Source organism: Cyrtonyx montezumae, unplaced genomic scaffold (genome assembly GCF_038088225.1).
Source record: "Cyrtonyx montezumae isolate F1298 unplaced genomic scaffold, pur_monq_1.0 scaffold_0, whole genome shotgun sequence".
In the NCBI taxonomy this organism is placed as follows: domain Eukaryota; kingdom Metazoa; phylum Chordata; class Aves; order Galliformes; family Odontophoridae; genus Cyrtonyx; species Cyrtonyx montezumae.
Window position 1 is genome coordinate 33,391,717 of NW_027071824.1, and position 16,865 is coordinate 33,408,581.

Consider the following 16,865-nt stretch of genomic DNA (forward strand, 5'->3'; position numbering starts at 1 on the left):
CCTCGGGTCCATTTCTTCCACACAACCATTCTGCCCCATGTCTGTAGCATTTCTTGAGATTGTTGTAGCCAGAGTGCAGCACCTGGCATTTGGCCTTGTTGAACTTCATTCCATTGGCCTCAGCCCAGCAATCCAACCTTCCTACCCCAGGCAAATCAACACTTCCTCCTAGTGTTGTGTCATCTGCAAACAAGCAGCTTTTGATGTTAAGTGGCAAAACCTGAATGCAGTCTGCCCGATGGAACTTCCAGCTGTGAATGCTGAAACATTACGAGTCAGGCCCCCTCATTCATGGTCTATTTTTTAAGCCTGAAAATGAAAAGGGCGATTGCTTTTTGGTCTCTGACCTGGCAAGTAGTACTTGGGTCATGGTTTCCTAGTTTTCTCCCATACTGTGAGAACATGGCGCTGTGTGAAAATGAAAGAGAAGATCATGTGACCCTGTGAAGGGGAAGGAGAAAAGTGAATAAGTGCTTGTCAGCCCCAGCATCTCCCTCCATTGTGACCCTGGCAGGGCAGACACCAGGTAGCACATTTCTGCTGGAGTGCCCAGGAACATGAGAGATCCCCAGCAGCCATGGGGACATATGTTGAATGGCATGAAGTTCAGTGCTAAGTGAAAACCACACAGCCTATGCCTTGTAGGAAGCAGTTGTGTGGGGAAAATTGCATCATCAAGCAATTAGAGACTGTATCTCAAGCCATATCGGGGGGGGGGTCAGACCGAGGTTGCTGAGTGAACTGAATTTGGTTATTTTCCACACTTGGCTAAAGCCCCGTCTCCAGGAGAAATCAGTCCCGTCACAGGGTCCGAGAAGAGCAACCCGTAAGAGTTGCTCTCTCTCATCTCTCGCACGAGCACGAACCCCCACCACCGAGGGCGCCTGCCTCGCTGCCCGCGGGTGCCCGGGCCCGGCCGAGGGGGCAGGTGACCTGGGGAAGGTGGCGGCTCGCGGCAGTGCCCGCAGGGGTCGCTCGCGCGGAGGCAACGGCCGCGAGGCGGGAGTGGGGGCCGGGCCGGGCCGGGGCTGAGTGAGCGGCGGGGGCCGTGCGGAGCACACGACTCGGCCGCGAGCCGCAGGCCGTCGGCGGCGGAGTGGGGGCTGTAACTTGACACCGGAGCGAGAGGCCGAGCGGAGAGAGGGAGCGGCGGAGGAGGAGAGGAGCCCCGGGGAGCGGGATGGTGACCACCTTCTTCCCCTCCCCTTAGCGGCGCTTCGCGGCAGCCGCCGCCGCCGCAGCGCCGCGATTCTCGCCTGCACGGGGCCGGGGGAAGCCGGCGATGGGGACGGGACGGGCCCCCTGAGTCGCCGCGAACTTTCCCCGCCGCGGGCAGCCGGAGCCGAGCAGGCGGATGGAGGATGCGCCCTGCCCGGCGGGCTGTGTGAGCCGGCGGCGGGGGTAGCATGAAGAAGAAGCAGCAGCACGGCGGCGGCGGGGACTGCCCGGTGCCCCGGACCCCCGCGGCGGTGGCGGCAGGAGGGGGCCCGAGCCAGGGCGGGGGCTGGAAGCGGCGGCGGCCCCTCTCGCTGCTGCCCTTCCTCTCGCTGCGCGACTACGGCTTTTGCATGGCCGCCCTGCTGCTCTTCTGCGTGGGCTCCCTCTTCTACCAGCTCAACGGCGGACCCCCGCACTTTCTGCTGGACCTGCGGCACTATCTGGGTAAGCGCTGCCACTTGTTGAAGGGCTCCGCGCTCCGCTCCCGGCCCGGCTGCGCGGCGGAGCTCCGGGGCTGTGCGGGAGAGCGCCGGCGGAGGCGCTGCCCCGCGTCCGAAACGGGCAACTCGCAGGCGGCCCTCGGAGGAGGGCGGCGGGAGCGGGTTCTCTCCCGAGTTAACGTTGGAGTTAGGTACAGCTCTCCTTTAAATCTGAAACAGCTTTGCGGCCGGGGATGCCCCATTGTTTGCGAAGCCGGGACGGGCGCCGCGGGCTACGAGCGGGGAAGTCCGTGCGCAGCGCAGCGCGTCCTGCGAGCGGCTGCCGCGCTCAGGTGTGCACAGGAGCGGTCGGAGAGAAACAGGGTGACACATGGCACTGGGGTTTCCTTACATGCCCGGTTTGTGCGTCGCTGAGGGCTTCTTCCCTGCCTAACGGGGATGTTGCGGAAAGAGGGGTGATCCTAGAGGTCAGGTCAGTGCCGTGCAGTGGCAGGGCTGGTTTAAACAGGGAATAGAAACCGAGGGTTTTGCCGGACGGGAAGATTTCTTGAGGGTAGCTTGCAGGGTGAGTTTCTACCGCGTTAGCTCCTCTGTGATGATTGTCTGCGAAGGCGGTCCATAAGAGACGAGGTTACTTTGCAACCCAATCGCGAAGTAAAGCGCAGCACTTGTATTTCAGGAGTATAAGCCGAAAATCCATTTGTCTGTATGTGTTTTATGAACATTCTGGGAGCACACTTCTTTGTGTGCGTGCTCTGCTTTTCCTTAAGGGAGAAGGAGCCCAGCCATCAGCCACCAGCTGAGGGCATAAGGGGGCAGAGCCGGCTCCTCTAGGGAGCGAGGTAGTGGGACAAGAGGCAACAGACGCACGTTGCAACACGGCGTGTGCCTATGAGATAGATAATATCTAGGGAAGAAAACGCAACGTGAAGGTGATCAGATGTGTTGAGGGAGCCCAGTGAGGTCTGCCTTTGCTCACAAGCGTCCAGAGTTCCAGTGGCTGAGGCCCTGGGCACCATAGGTCAAGCTGCCCCTTTTGTGAGAGGAGAGCAGCCCCCATACAGGAATCCCTTCCAGTTCATCCTCTGTGGTTCTGCTCTAAGTCGATAAAAACGTGAATGGAGGTTCAAGTGAGAACAGGAGAAGGAGCTCTTTGAATTTTGCTTCCCAAACACAACAGAGTATTGCCGTTTTGTCTTGTCTTTTACTGACTGCCTTTTTCTTAATTTAGTGTTGGTTATGAAGAAATTCCTACACTAAGAGGAAGTAGACAAATTTTCCACCAAGGTGTAAGCAGGTTTTCCATACAATTGATTGGTGTTTTATTTGGATCAAGTACAGATAGCTATTTTTCAAAACAAGGTTGATCCCATTTTTTAAAATTTCATCTTCATCAAGCATGAACACTGCAGTGTGGGAATAATCTGTGAGGAGTGCTGTGTTAGACAGCTTCTCACTTTGTGGTTCTGAGAGATCCAGGCTGTAAAGCTGGGATCTGCTGCTTGAAGTAGTGCAGCCGTTTCTGCTGGAAAGCCTTCTGAGGCCTGCAAGTGGCCAGCTTGGAAGACCTGGGTCTTGGCAAGTGGGCAGTGGTCATTTTTGGGAGGCACTTGTCAGGTGTGGAAAAGCTCTTATTGTATGCACCCAAATGTGAGAAGCTGCTGGGGAAGGAGGAGGTATTCTTTGGAAAATTGTTGTTTAAGTTTAAGGCATTAGAGCATTATTTTCTAAAGCTGTTTTATGCTTCCCAGGTGTACAGCTACACTCGGGCTGACAAGGGGGATCACATGGTTGTTATTGTTTAAGGTGTTCTTTTTTTCCCTACTTAGCGTAGGTTTTGCAAGATCAGTGCCATATTCCTTGGTTTATTCAGCTAGCAAGGTTTGCAATTTGGGAACCATTTATTTGTAACCAGTTAGGACTGCTGCCTTCTATGGGACTAATAGAAGTGCTTGGAGGAATAGGCAGTAGACATCTGGTCGTTCTAACCACCAAGCTCTAAATACGTGGGTTTCATACAAGAGCTTTGACTAGTCAAGTCTCATGACATTAAAGAAAATTAAATGTTTTTTTTCCTGCTTAAGCCATGGATCCAGTGAACAAGCAACTCTTTCCTTCCAGTACTTCCAAGCCACAATTTATGGTGTGAAGATTTAAATCCCCAAACAGAAAGAAACGGTTTGCAAACTGTGTTTCCAGTGTATGAATCTTTCGACTGCCTTTAAAGGTACAAGAACCAAGAGAGACTTGACCAAAGGGAAGATTTATTTACTTGTTTAATTATTTTGCAGCCTCCATAGTGTGGGGGGAGGTCACCTTGTCTGGCTTTTCTTAATTTGCATTGCAAGTTTTAGTGTGCTCTTCACTGTTTAGTTGTGTTACCCTGCAGGGAATGCTTGGATGTTTCTTGCCTCGGAACATGAAAGAGCACTATAGAATCATAGAATGGTGTGACTTGGAAGAGACCCTTAAAGGCTGTGTGGTCCAACCCCCTCCTGCAATGAACAGGTATACCTGTAGCTTGATTTTTGTTGTCCTCCTCTGGATATGCTCCAGCAGGTTTTGCTGTTGCTGATCTCCATACAGACACTAAAGCCATTGACCACTGCTGTGTAGGTAGGATCTTGCAGCCAGTTCCTCGTCTGTCAAAAAGTTCACAGGTCAAATCCATATCTTTCAAGTATGAAGGGAAGAGTGTTTTGAGAAACCGTGTCAAAGGCATCACTGAAGTCCGCATAGATGACTTCTCTGGCACTTCCCTTGTCCATTCACGCAAGGCCATAAGTTGGCTATAGGACTTAACTTTGGTGAAGCTGTGCTAATATCTTGTATCATCTCCTTCTATTCCATGTGCCTTAGCATAGCACCCAGGAGGATCTTCTCCATGATCTTCCTCAGCACAGAGGTTTCCCCTTGCAGGCTGTCCACTGTTAGTAGCCTGCCTGCATTGTAACAGTGCAAAACTTAAATGGCAACCAGGATGAGAGTCATACCTGGGTTGGACCAGTGTATGCTTTAAGGAAAATGTAGGAAGAACAGTGGGCTTGAACAGTTTTCATTTTGCTCTTATGGCTGCATCATAAGCTGCAGGGGAGAAGGAATTAGTCTGTTTTTAAGCGAAGTAAGTGAAGATTTGCTAATTCTCTGAACTTTCCTTTGGTGGGGCAGAGTGTGTTTGGGAGGCAATTGACTATTTTTAGAATATTCTAACTATTAGAAAGTCTTGTCCTTCTAGACCAACTTCTCTGGTGTTTCTCCATGTCTGTCTCCCTTTGTGCTTGATTGTTTTACTGACTGGGGGTGGGTGGAAATGTGACGGCAGCTTGCAGGGGGAAGCAAGTAGCCACATTCAGTATTTCCACTTTGCATTGCCATCTCTTTCGTAAGACTCTAGAAGTGTCGTATGGGGAAAATGGGAGAGATCAGGAGATAGTAGGCTGCAGTGCTTTATTTATCCTGTTCTGAGCTCAAGCTCATAACAGTTCTGATAGGAGAAAAGGTCTGTGGAATGCTGCTGGTTTCCACTGTCCTTGCTGGCTGTGGTTCGCAAGAACAGGGTCAAGTTTCACGCTTCAGTCATGCCATCAGGAGAGATGTAGAGCTCTGCTTTTCACTGTGTAATCTGCGGGGGCTTGGGTGTTAGTAGGTTATTTCTGAAGAATATTTGGAAGAGGCTTCATAAAGGCAAATCTGTTTCCAGTAGGCGTAAACTTACTGTGTCAGGGCGTATACCAGTCCTGGACCATCTATGGGCTCCAAGAAATAAGAAAGCTTAAAAACCGCTAGGCTTTTCACTAATAAACTGGAGTACTGGGACTCATACAATGTCTATGAGGTCTTGCTTGTTGATTCTGCCAAGGTAACTCTGGCTCGCTAATCCAAACACTGTGCCAGCAGTTGGAGGAAAAAGGAGAATCTTCTGCAAGATGTGTAGGACAGAGCTCGTAAATCTCGGACAATCACATGGCTTTTGGGGAAGGCACTGGGGATTCCTTTCCCCTGGAACTGCCGTGTTTTTGCACTACTTCCTCTTCCCAGCTTTGGCTTGTGATACAAACACACTACAAAATACAGAACTGAGTATTTCCAAGGGCTGGTAGCAACTCTCTCATGGCCAATAAAAAGAAAAAGTATTTTGATCTTTAGTATTTGCAGTGCAAACGTTGTTGTTGTTCATGTCAATTAAATCATTTCCCCTGTTGAACTCCCCGGGAGACTGCCAACAAGTCCACTGGTTGATGTCAGGGTTTGATTGCTTGTGGAAATGACCTGTGCTGTGCACTTCCTATGCAAGACAAAGTGTCCAGTTGTGTTCTTTAAACAAGCTCTGAACTGCTCCCCACTCTCACTCTTCAGTCTGTTGGATGCGCTCAAGTGTTTTGGCCAAGAGATGTGCATCATAGGCTTAAAGTTGTCACAACAGGAGTTATGTTTATTTTGGACACACCATAATTATGCCAAATGGCAGCAGCAGGAAGAGATCTCTTTCTGAGTGTTTGAGGACATTGAAGCAGAAATCTTCTTTTAAACTAAACTCAAATATATTTCTTTTTCATTGATGTACTATGAATTGGCTTTATTTCAGTAGGTTTGGGTTATTTATTTGTTTAATTATTTATTGCCTTCCTTTTTCCTGCTCACATGTTAAGAGAGGAGCAAAGGAAGCAATAGAAGTGGCTGACAGTATGCGTTGAATGCGTTTTGTTTCTGACCTCTAGGAGGGGGAAGAAAAAAAGCGTTGATTTATTTTCCTTTTCTAAATTCTCTATTACTAGAGAATTTATTTCTCAAATGATGGAAAGCTCAGAATAGGCAAGCTTTCCTGAAGAGTTAAAGCAGCTAGCATGATGCATCATAGGTAGACTGATTCTGCTTTTTTATGGCCAAAGAGTTGCCTCATCCAGTTTTGTTTTGCACGTGTATTATGAATATTGTTTTCCACAGACTTGTCAGTTTTGAAGGTCCATCAGGCATGTTAATGGGAGACACATTTAAAGAAGGACAGTCTCCTGTATAGATGAAGTTTATTTTGTGGGGATACACAATATCTGCCTCCTAAGTGGATATGCTTTTAACAAGACCCTGGTTATGTTCTTATAGGCAACTTTATTTTTCCTTGTAATTTCAAAACATGTAGAGCAGCAATCTCAAAAGAGTTTTTCAGTACTTCTAAGCACTTCGTTTTTTTCTGGCTTTTCAGTAGATTGTTAAGGAGCACATTGCACTTCCAAAGGATTACATTTTTAAATTCCTTAATGTTACAAGTAACTGAAAGTTCTGTTTACAAACTGCTGCTTAAAGCCCTAAAAGAGATTCTGAAGAAAAGTGACAAGTTTGTAGCTGTAGTCTTTCCTCCTTGAGTTTTCTGACATCTTTGGGCTGCCTAATTTTGCTATTGTAGATGTGATGCATATTTTTGTTTCGAAGTAGAGTATGTTTGTACTTCAAGATATGTTGCTAAATGTTTATGTTATGAGCATTTTCGTAAAACAGAAGATGTACCTCATCTCCCAGACGGTGTTAATAGGCTGCATGACTTGCTCATCATTCAGTGCTTGCTCACTGGTAAGATTAAGAGTGCTCTACCTAATGCTGTCAAAGAATACTCTGAGAAGCAGAATATGCTTTTTTTTATGAGTGACTTGATAGCCTTTTCCTTTTGGAAGGATATAGAGGTCTCTGGACTACATAACCAAAGGATGTTATTCTGCCTGGCCATTAAAAATTTCATACAGTGAAGCCATAGCAAAAAATGTTTAAGCTCGTGTGAATGTGTGATGATGATACTCCAAATATATCTGGAAGGTTGGACGGTAGTTATTCAGAGATTTCTTTTCTGCTTTCAAAGTTAAATTCCAGCCTGGAAATTAGGTACTGTATATGCTGCTATGTATATGTTTCATGTTTTTAGCTTTGTCTTTGACCTTGAAAAGATCAATTTACTTCCTGATGAGATTTATAACAGGTTTTTTTTTCTGTTTTTTTTTTTCCTTAAAAGTATCTAGTTTTGTTTTATTTTGAGATTATATGATAGAGAGAGATATACAACTTAGACTGGATGCATCTGCTGAGTAAATGGGATGCTACACTGTGACATGGGAGAACAGGTGAGACTTCAGTTCCTGATTATGGCAGACTTCATGTGACCTTGAACAAGTTCGATGTTAGTTCTATCTTCTTTTAATCCCTTTTGCCAAAGGACATACGAAAATAAATGTTTAGTAGAATATTACATTCTCAGATATTACAGCAGTGTTAGCCATAGAAATACTTAAAGAAAGATACTTGTATAAATCCTATTAGCATTGAGGGATTTGGGCTTTTTTTCAGAAGTGTTAAGGCAGACAGTGTAGAATGGGAGCTGCGTGTAGGCCAAGGTATTTAGAGGTCCAGATATTTTACTCTTCTAACGATATTGCTACTGTTCACTAGCACAGGCTCTATGCAATTTTGCTTCAGGAGTTACTGCTGTAATTTATATCCACAGTCATACCAAAGGGCATCAGCTTATAACAGTTTGGCATATATGCCCTCATATCAAAGGCTTCGTGTCCAGATAAATGTAGCTCAGTCTTTTAGTGATGCTTAGAATTTGTTTCCCAAAAGAACAAAAGAAAAAAAACATAGTTTCTTGAAGCTTTATTCACCTCAGGTGAATGTCAAGCATTTTTTTGCTGTCAGCCAAAAGAACCGTGACTGTCATGGGAGAGAAAAAGTGATTGATGGAGTGATTCTTGTATTTTCATATGAAATAAGGGAGGTAGAAATTGCTTTTGCTTAGGATTTGACAAACAATTATAAGCATTAGAGAATGCTAGAAAGAAGACTCTCTACCAAAAGTAATTCTTAAAAAGCTTCGACACATAGCTATGGGGAAAGTAAAGCCTGATTTAAATATATATATATATATATGTATCAGTTAGATGCTTAGAGGTTAACATCTGTACTAGCTCTACTGCACTGATTCCTGATAAAACTATTCAGGAATCAGTAGTACATAACAGGATCTGTAGCGACAGTAAACGGAACATATGATAAAAGTGTAATGGAGAGACTTGAGTTTTGGTGGTTAACAGTCTGTAAAATGGTCAACCAAATCCGATTAGATCATAGGACAGTTCTGATGTTAAGCCTGAAGGAAATAAAAAGGGGTAAAAAGGGGTAAAAAAAAGAATGCCACTTTTCTATTTTTCATCTCTCTCTTTTTCTTATTTTATTCCTGATATCCTTTTCTATCCTCTGTTTTCAGCTGGTAATTTATTCTTTCTCCTACCTCTTCTATTGATCCTGTCATTTAAAAAATATATCCTAATTACAAAATAAAAATATTTTTAGCATTTTTGTGGGTAGCAAGAAACTGTAATTGCTGAAATCGCTTGAGCATTTTTTGTGTGATATTTGCCCCAGTTTTTTCAGATATGTAAAAAGTACAGAGCCCTTCTCTCTGTGTTAACCTTAATGCTCTGGGGGAAGTATTTGCACGTTGTTAACTTCTGACTCCTGTAACCCATTCAAGAAGAGTACTGTTGGTTATTTTAGTGTAGGAGCTGTTCCTGTATATGTAGATTAGGTTTGCAGGTGATCTTTAAGAATTTGTTTGTTTATTTATTTATTTATTTTCGTGGATTGCAAAAAGAAGTCTGTCTGTATCTTTCTTTGTAAGTTGTGACTGTGCACCTGCTGCTTACCCCCTGCAAGCGCAGCTCTCAACCACAGCTGTGAAAGGAAGTCCAGTGTGTTCCTGCTGCTATGAAGCACAGTCAGCAGAGCAAATAGCTGCCCTCTGTGTTCATCCATGTTTGGATGAATGCACTTAAGAAAATAAACCTTGTTGTAATTTAGGACAGATTTTAAGGACGTAGTCACATCCATTCCAAATTTGATTGTATTTCATGAAGAATTAGGTGGTCAGGAGATCCCCGTGCCTAACTCTTTGCATTGCTTTTGGAGCAGTGGATTTAGGAGCCAGGGCTTACAAGGGTCCAGAATTTGATCATTTGTACTATGGGGTCAAGAAAAGGATGAGAATTGCTTTGAAATTAATGAGAATTAGGTGCTTCTTTGGATCTTGCTCTAGGACTCGTATCCCACGCATTATCTGCTGATTCAGGTATCTGGTCTTAGCTGGTCTCTTTTGCTAACCAGTAAGCTGCTTCCAGGTTGGTGATAGATTTATAAAGCAGGTAGGGTCAGTTCTTCTTAGAGATGTAATTTGTAGCCTGGTGCCATTAAGATGAAACACCAGGGTTGACCACCCACTTCTGTCTACCTGGGAACAATGAATTTTCTTGCCTCTAAGACCTCATCTGCTACAGTAGTGGCACCAAAAAGCATAAGCAAAAAGCTTTATTTTTATTTTTAAGCTTTTTTTTGTTTGTTTGTTTTGGTTGGTTGTTTTTGTTTAGTTTAGTTTTTTAACTTTCAAATGAAAGCACTGGAAAACGATGGCACAAAATCTTTCACCAAGTAGAGTTTTCCTATTATTGTTGGTGACCAGGCAAGTAGATTTTCAAACTTAACTTATGTTTATATAACAGGGCATTTGTTTTTCTTTGTTTTAGAATCTGGGTTAGAGGATGTTTGGAGAATGGTGGAGTCAGTAGGAAGTGGAGAGCAATTATTTGCTTGAAATATATTTTACTCTTCAGAGCTGCAGTGGGGCTAGCAGGCCCTGCTGTGTGGAAAATAAATGTTTGGTTTTGTTTGTAAGTGTGGAAGTATAATGATGAGGTATGTATTAGGGTTTCTAGTACTAACGGTTTAGAAACAGACGTTTGGGTGCTTGCCAAAGCTTTCTTTCTGTCACACATGATGATTCAGGGCAGAAGTCATTGTGAGGTGAGGATGGAGACAGTGAAGCCTTTGGTGGTTTGAGTAAAGAAGTAGAATGTATCTGCCCGACCTGAGCAGTAAGGTTTAACGCTCTTGCTTTTGAGCATTTTCATTTTAAAAACTACTGCTGGTCGAATGGATGGTTGGTACAACTTCAGTGTATCATAACATAGTTTGGTAGAAGGTCATCAGACTGCTAGCATGGAGGAGATAGTTGAGTTGAGCTTCAGTGACCCAGTTCTTTCATCATCTCTTCACGTTATAATACCAGACCACATTTAGTGACTCCTAGCTTCCAGAGCTGCTTTTTTTCCTTAGGAGCTTCCTTCCCTTTCTTGTTTGACATACATCGAGCAAAGAGCTATCCAACTCTGTATGGAAAATCGTAAGTAAGGATTTTAGGAGAAATGTCCCACAAGTTGCCCATGCTTTTGTCTTCTTAAATCAAGGAAACATGCTTTCAGTGTGTTTTGAAATACACAGAAAGGTCTTAGAGCTGGAAATTTGTAGACGTCTTCTGAACAGGTTTGATGAGTTTACAGATGGAAATTGCATTCAAGTCGAACAGTACCACCCCGACAGAGTGGGAAGGGGAAGATGATACAAAAAGGTATCCTTGATCTGGAAAGGTTGCATGAGATTTAGACTGAATGTAGCCTGTTCATAATGCCTGGACTTCTCTTTTCAGAGGTTTTCTCTGAAGTCAGCAGGGAGAGGTAACTTCAAAGAATAAATAGGACTACCTGACAGCTAAGTACCTGACCTGTGCTCAGAGAAATGAGTGAAGTTTGGTGGGAAGAATCTGAGTCATCATGGTATTCATACTTAAAAGCATAGTCGATGATTAGTGGAAGGCTTACAAAGAGATGATGAAGAAGCAGAAGAAACTGGAAGTTGTACTAGCAAGATTTTTAGGTTGATAGATCACTTGATGTCAGTGGGTCATGGAAACCTCAGTATTTATGATGCCTCTAAAGAAAGACTACATAAAGCACTGGAAAAATAGCACTGCAGGGAATGTCTGTCGCTGTTGGATGAGTGAATTTGATGACATATGTTTATTTCTCTCTAAATCTTACAATTCCATGAAAAGGGTGTTCAAAAACAGTTGTGATATAATCTAAGATGTTGTAGCAGATATTCTAAGGCAAAGGCTGTGAAATTGCTGAGTTTGCAGATCCTTTCATATCTGCAGCTGATTGTATTTCCTAACAGAATTCCCAACAGAATTGACAATTGGAAGATACCACAATAAGTAAACTAGGAATAATAACAAATTAGCAGTGCCTAAACCTTACCACCTGTGGTTCCTTGTGTTTTTTGTTGTTGGTTGGTTGGTTGGATTTTATTTCTGCTTGTGTCATTTTGGTAATCACTGCATCTGTGCAACAGGTTGATAGAGGTAGCAGTATATACAAGTGAGTAATGAATAGTAGCAATAGTAGAGACCCCACAGCCTCCCTGGGCAGCCTGTGCCAGTGCTCCATCACCTGCACAGCACAGGAGTGTTGCCTGATGTTCAGAGGGAGCAACCTGTGTTACAGTTTGTTCCCATTGCCTCTTGTCCTGGCAGTGAGCACCACCAAAAGAATCTTCAAGTCCATCTTCATCACATCTTCTTCTGGCTGAGATCAGGGGATCACATCTACATAGATGAGACTCCCACTATCCTTCTTTCTCAGGCCCATCTCTCTCAGCCTTTCCTCATAGGAGAGATGTTCCAATCCCTTCATCATCTCCCTTCATCATGGCCCTTCACTGGACTTTCTCCAGTATGTCCATGTCTCTTGTACTGGGATGCCAAGAACTAAACAGTGCTTCTTCTGGAGAAGGGAACATGATTTAGGAATGTGAGAGGGAAGTTCTTTGCAAAATACAGGTTTCCTAGGTTTTTTTTTCAGCATGTTTATCCAAGTAGATATGAGGTGCTTGCATGTTGCCTTTCTGCTGCTGATTTATTTCTTAAATCACTTTTTAGCTGATTGACATTCATGCTAAACTGAGTTATATTACTACTTCTTTTTCATGTGAAGTAGCCATTCTCAGAAGTGTGATTATATGAAAGCTGACGTAACTGCTTCATTCTCAGACTGCAAGCTTTCTACATTGCTACTCTAATAATGAGCAAAACCAATCACTTAATTTCATCTCTTCAAGAATATTTTTCTGGTGAGTCAGTCAAATTCAATCTAAGTTGTATTATCTCCTGATAAACAGCCTTGTTTATTAATCCTATTAATCCTATTATATTTCCCTCCTCTCATTTTGGATTTTATACTTGTCTCCTCTAATCAATGAGGCAAACTTTCGGAAAGCTGTCATTCTTTGTAGCTCAACGGTCTCTGCTTTCTGCACTGCACTGTGCTACTTGGAAACAGCTGACAGCCTCAGTTTTTCCCTGGAATGTTTTGGTTATGAATGCTAGAAGCTGAAAGATTTTTGTATTGCTTGTAGTGTCTTTCTTTTACCTTCTGACCTCAGCTCCAATAGTGCTGAGGTTGGCAGTAATTAGATATTACTGTGGTGAGGTGTTCAGTGGCTTGCAAGCAGTCAGTTCATTATGTGAGTTGTGATGCCATAGCTGGCACTGCTAGTCTCCTTTTCACTCTTCTGGCACAAGAGTAAGGCACGTCAGCCTGGAGTGTGAGCATGCAATATCAGTGAAGGGTTCAATTAATTTTACCTGGTGTGGGTGCCAATGGGCTGGTGGACTTTCCTGCCTGTTCCAGCACCCTGTGCTACTGGGCTTCATGCTGGCGTATGCACTGTCCAAGCATAGTAGAAGAAGGAAATAACGCTTAGCAAAATCTTGCTAAGCTTGTGTGTGGGGAGAGTGTTAACTCAACTGTACCCAAGGTAACAGCTGTTCCAATTTAGTGGATTTGATCATATTATCCCTGCTCTGTAGTTAAAACTGTTTGTGTAGAACTATCGTATCAACGACACACGTATTTCCTGGAAAAAAAGAGAAAAAGAAAACAGAAAACAAAAAACTCTAGGAATTTCTTGCTTCAAAGAGGAAATGAAATATGAACAGTTTTTAAAAAAATATTTAAGGCATGCAGTGGGGGCATGTAACTTGGCGTTGTCTGGCTGGTCAGCAGCAGTATCAGGAATAGGTCCTTGATTTCTAGACTCTTGGAAGGTCAGGTATTTGCCTGAAAGCACTGATGTAAAGCAAAACAGAAGCAATTCTGCTTGCCTTTATCACAGTTCTTAACCTGGCTCTCCTGTTTGGGATGATTTGTGTTGATGCAATCTGTATAGTGTATATCAGGACATATATACTTCCCCCAAGTCTGCCAAACTGGAGTAGCTTCTACTTAGCCCCCATCCTTTGTACATATGGTAACTTGCATTTTCCTGTCTACAAGCAGAAGATTTTTAGAGTCTTTGCTCAACCTGTTCCTGTTGGCAGGAGCAGCCTGATACTGCAGAGCTGTACATCAGGTTTGAGACCCTCAAAATGAAGGGAAAGTGTGTGGGAGGGAGTGATAACTGGGTGAGAAAAAGATGGGGTGAGAAAGGAACAGGTTTTTTGGTAATTCTTTCCTGATTTAAGCTAGAACATCATACCTTTTAATGTATTCTGCTTAACATGAGTGGATAAGGGACAGAAATAATACTGGGTGAGCAGATAAATGGCATGGTACAGAGCTGTTCCCACTGAAGAAGGCAGTTGGCCTATTTCTTGTTGCCTTCTGAAGCTATCTTCAACACCTCTATGTAATTTGCTCATCAAAGCTGCTACTGTAGTTGGAAAAATGTCCTTGTGGCATGGGTAGATGTTAAAACAGCTGCTTTTTGGAGTCAACACAGTTTAAAAGCTGTATATTCAAGCTTCAGAAATGTTTTCTTATCTATGCCAAAGACAGAAATGTTTTTAATTCTAAGGAGCTCATACTTGGGAGGGTCAGCTAGAGTTTCATGCAAGCTTTACTTATTAGCCCTTGTGGCTCCAGTTGCCTAAAATTTCACATTTACAGATGGCCTTAATTCCCAGGTAATTGCTGCCTTGTATGAGGAAAAAAGGTGAGAGAGTTTTTTTTCTCATTCTAAGTCATTACCATGCCAAGTGATTTAAAAAAAAAAAAAAAAAATCTCCAATAATTAGGAAACTTTAAGGCAGATGGGCTCAATGGTTTAAGTGGTAGTTTGTCACATTTAGATGATGATTTTTTGGCTCATGTGGTATGAAAAAAGTCTGTCTACATGCATAGTACTTTGTATTCTAATTCAAGATTGAAATTTCATTTCTGTACAGAGTAAATGTTGTTATCTTGAGCTCTTCCTCTGTGGTTAACAACAACGACGAAAAAAGCCCAGAGTGATTCAATATATGCTTAAGTTTGAGTTAAAATTGCCAGTTTTATCTTTACAATTTCAATATGGTTCTGGTTCAAAATATTTCCTTTACTCACACTCTATAAATTTTGTCCCAAGTATGGTTTACACTCTTCTCTTTCTTCAGACATCCATGCTTCACTTCTGTTGTAGACTATTTGTACTACTGATCTCTGTGCACAGGATCCTGCTCACTGACCGAGCATTATTAATCTCTTTTACTTGCTTCAGTAGCATATTGGGGCAGGAAATGGTTGCTGGATTGCAAACCAAAGATTTTAAGTCCACATGAGTAGATAGGTTTATTAGCGCATACCTGTATGTGTTCGGTCGTACCACACTGAGGCTTACAATACTGTGCAGGTCCCACCTATTGTCTAGAAAATGGTCCTGCCCGACTGGAAAGAAGTTTGAAGGGAGAGAACAAGGAAGAGCAAAAGAGTAAGCATTTTTTCTTCCTTTGCTGTGTTTTAAAATACTTATAACAAAGTGATGTTAGCACTAATGTATGGCTTAATGTGTTCTGTCTCTTGCAGCTGTACTTCTTTGTGAACCACAAAGAACAGTTTATATAAAGTATAAGTTTGTGAAATTGTCTTTTGTGTGCTTTTGAATGCATGGCAATTTCTTTGGAAAAAAAAAAGAAAATTGCTTTATCAGCTTAAAAGTCTGAGAAAGTAAAGGAGTTTAGACTTGGGAAAGTGTGTGTTAACCAACTAAAAAGCCAGAGCTTGCATTAACAGCTCTTCTGTATTGTACCAATTTCAGTCTGTCTGTGGCACAAATGTTACGTTACTGCTGAGAATTACAGTTCAGTAGTGCCTGATGTTTATTTTCTTTAACTAGAAGTAACGTGGAGTGTGTGACCAAAGTAAGTTTATTATACTGGCAAATATTGAAATTTCTTAGAATTTACATTTCATTATTTAATTTATTTTATTTATGTAACTCTATCTTTAGTTTGTTTTATTTGGAGTTCAGTTGGCAGTGCCTTATTTTATTTTTCAAGAGGAGGCTCTGCTAGATTTTTCCTCAATAGTAATTTTTTTTCCTGCATATTTTTGAATATAGAAGTAGTGCAAAGCTTAGATGCTGGGTTGCAGGACTTCTTGCATAACAAAAAATAAGACATAATCAGCTTATGGAAACAACAAGATCAGATGTGTGTGAGAATTTATTTGAAAAGATACTCTTCATTACACACAGCTTAGTGTGAAAAGGATGCATGTGCAGTGCATTGTTGAAATGTGTTTTCTTCTTGCCTTGCTACATGTTGGTCGGTATTTCTGCCCTCCTTCCAATTTAAAAATGAATTTGGAATGAATATGAGGAATTAAACATTTACAATGGAAGAAACAAAAAACAATCCTGTGATTTAAGAGAGGCATGAAGCAATATCCAGGGAACTACAGAGCACTCAGCCTCACCTTGATCCCTGGGATTGAACAAATAACTCTGCAAACCATTTCCAAATGTATAAAGGTAAATAAAGTGATTGGAAAGAGTCATCATGAATTTATAATGGGGTTGGGGTGGAAGTTATAAGGGTGGGTAGTGTGAGGATGAGGGAAAATGGCTTTAAGATGGAAGAGGGTAGATTTAGACTAGATATGAGGAAGAAATTCTTTACTGGGAGGGTGCTGAAACACTGGAACAGGTTGCCCAGAGGTTGTGGATGCCCCTTCCCTGGAAGCACTTGAGGCCAGGCTGGATGGGGCTTTGAGCAACCTGGACTAAAGGGTGGTATCCATGCCAATAGCCGGGGGATTGAAACTGGGTGATCTTAAAATGTCTCTTCCAACCCAAACCATTCTGTGATTCTATGATGCTTGACTACTTACTACTTGATTTTGAGTGCTTTCAATCTTAATATTTGTTCAGGCAGGAAGGTGGAATATGCTGCTGCAAGCTGTTCTTAGCTATGGTGTTCCTTGCAGAGATTCCTTTTATTAACAGTGAAATGTTTTTCTGCTCACGTCATATTGTTCTCAAAGAAAGATATATCTAGTGATTAATGGAAAATAGTAATGA

The 16,865-nt window shown here is 42.8% G+C and overlaps 1 protein-coding gene across 3 annotated transcripts in view; it reads left to right on the forward strand.

The window, feature by feature from the left end:
• Positions 1 to 1,049: 1,049 nt before the first annotated feature.
• Positions 1,050 to 16,865, forward strand: part of UST (uronyl 2-sulfotransferase) — a 155,276-nt gene continuing 139,460 nt past the window's right edge. For all 3 annotated transcript variants that reach the window (XM_065731785.1, XM_065731793.1, XM_065731802.1), the window contains exon 1: positions 1,050 to 1,662. In XM_065731785.1, coding sequence (XP_065587857.1) covers positions 1,407 to 1,662 — 256 coding nt within the window. In that variant the 5' untranslated portion in view covers positions 1,050 to 1,406. The remainder of the gene's footprint in view (positions 1,663 to 16,865) is intronic.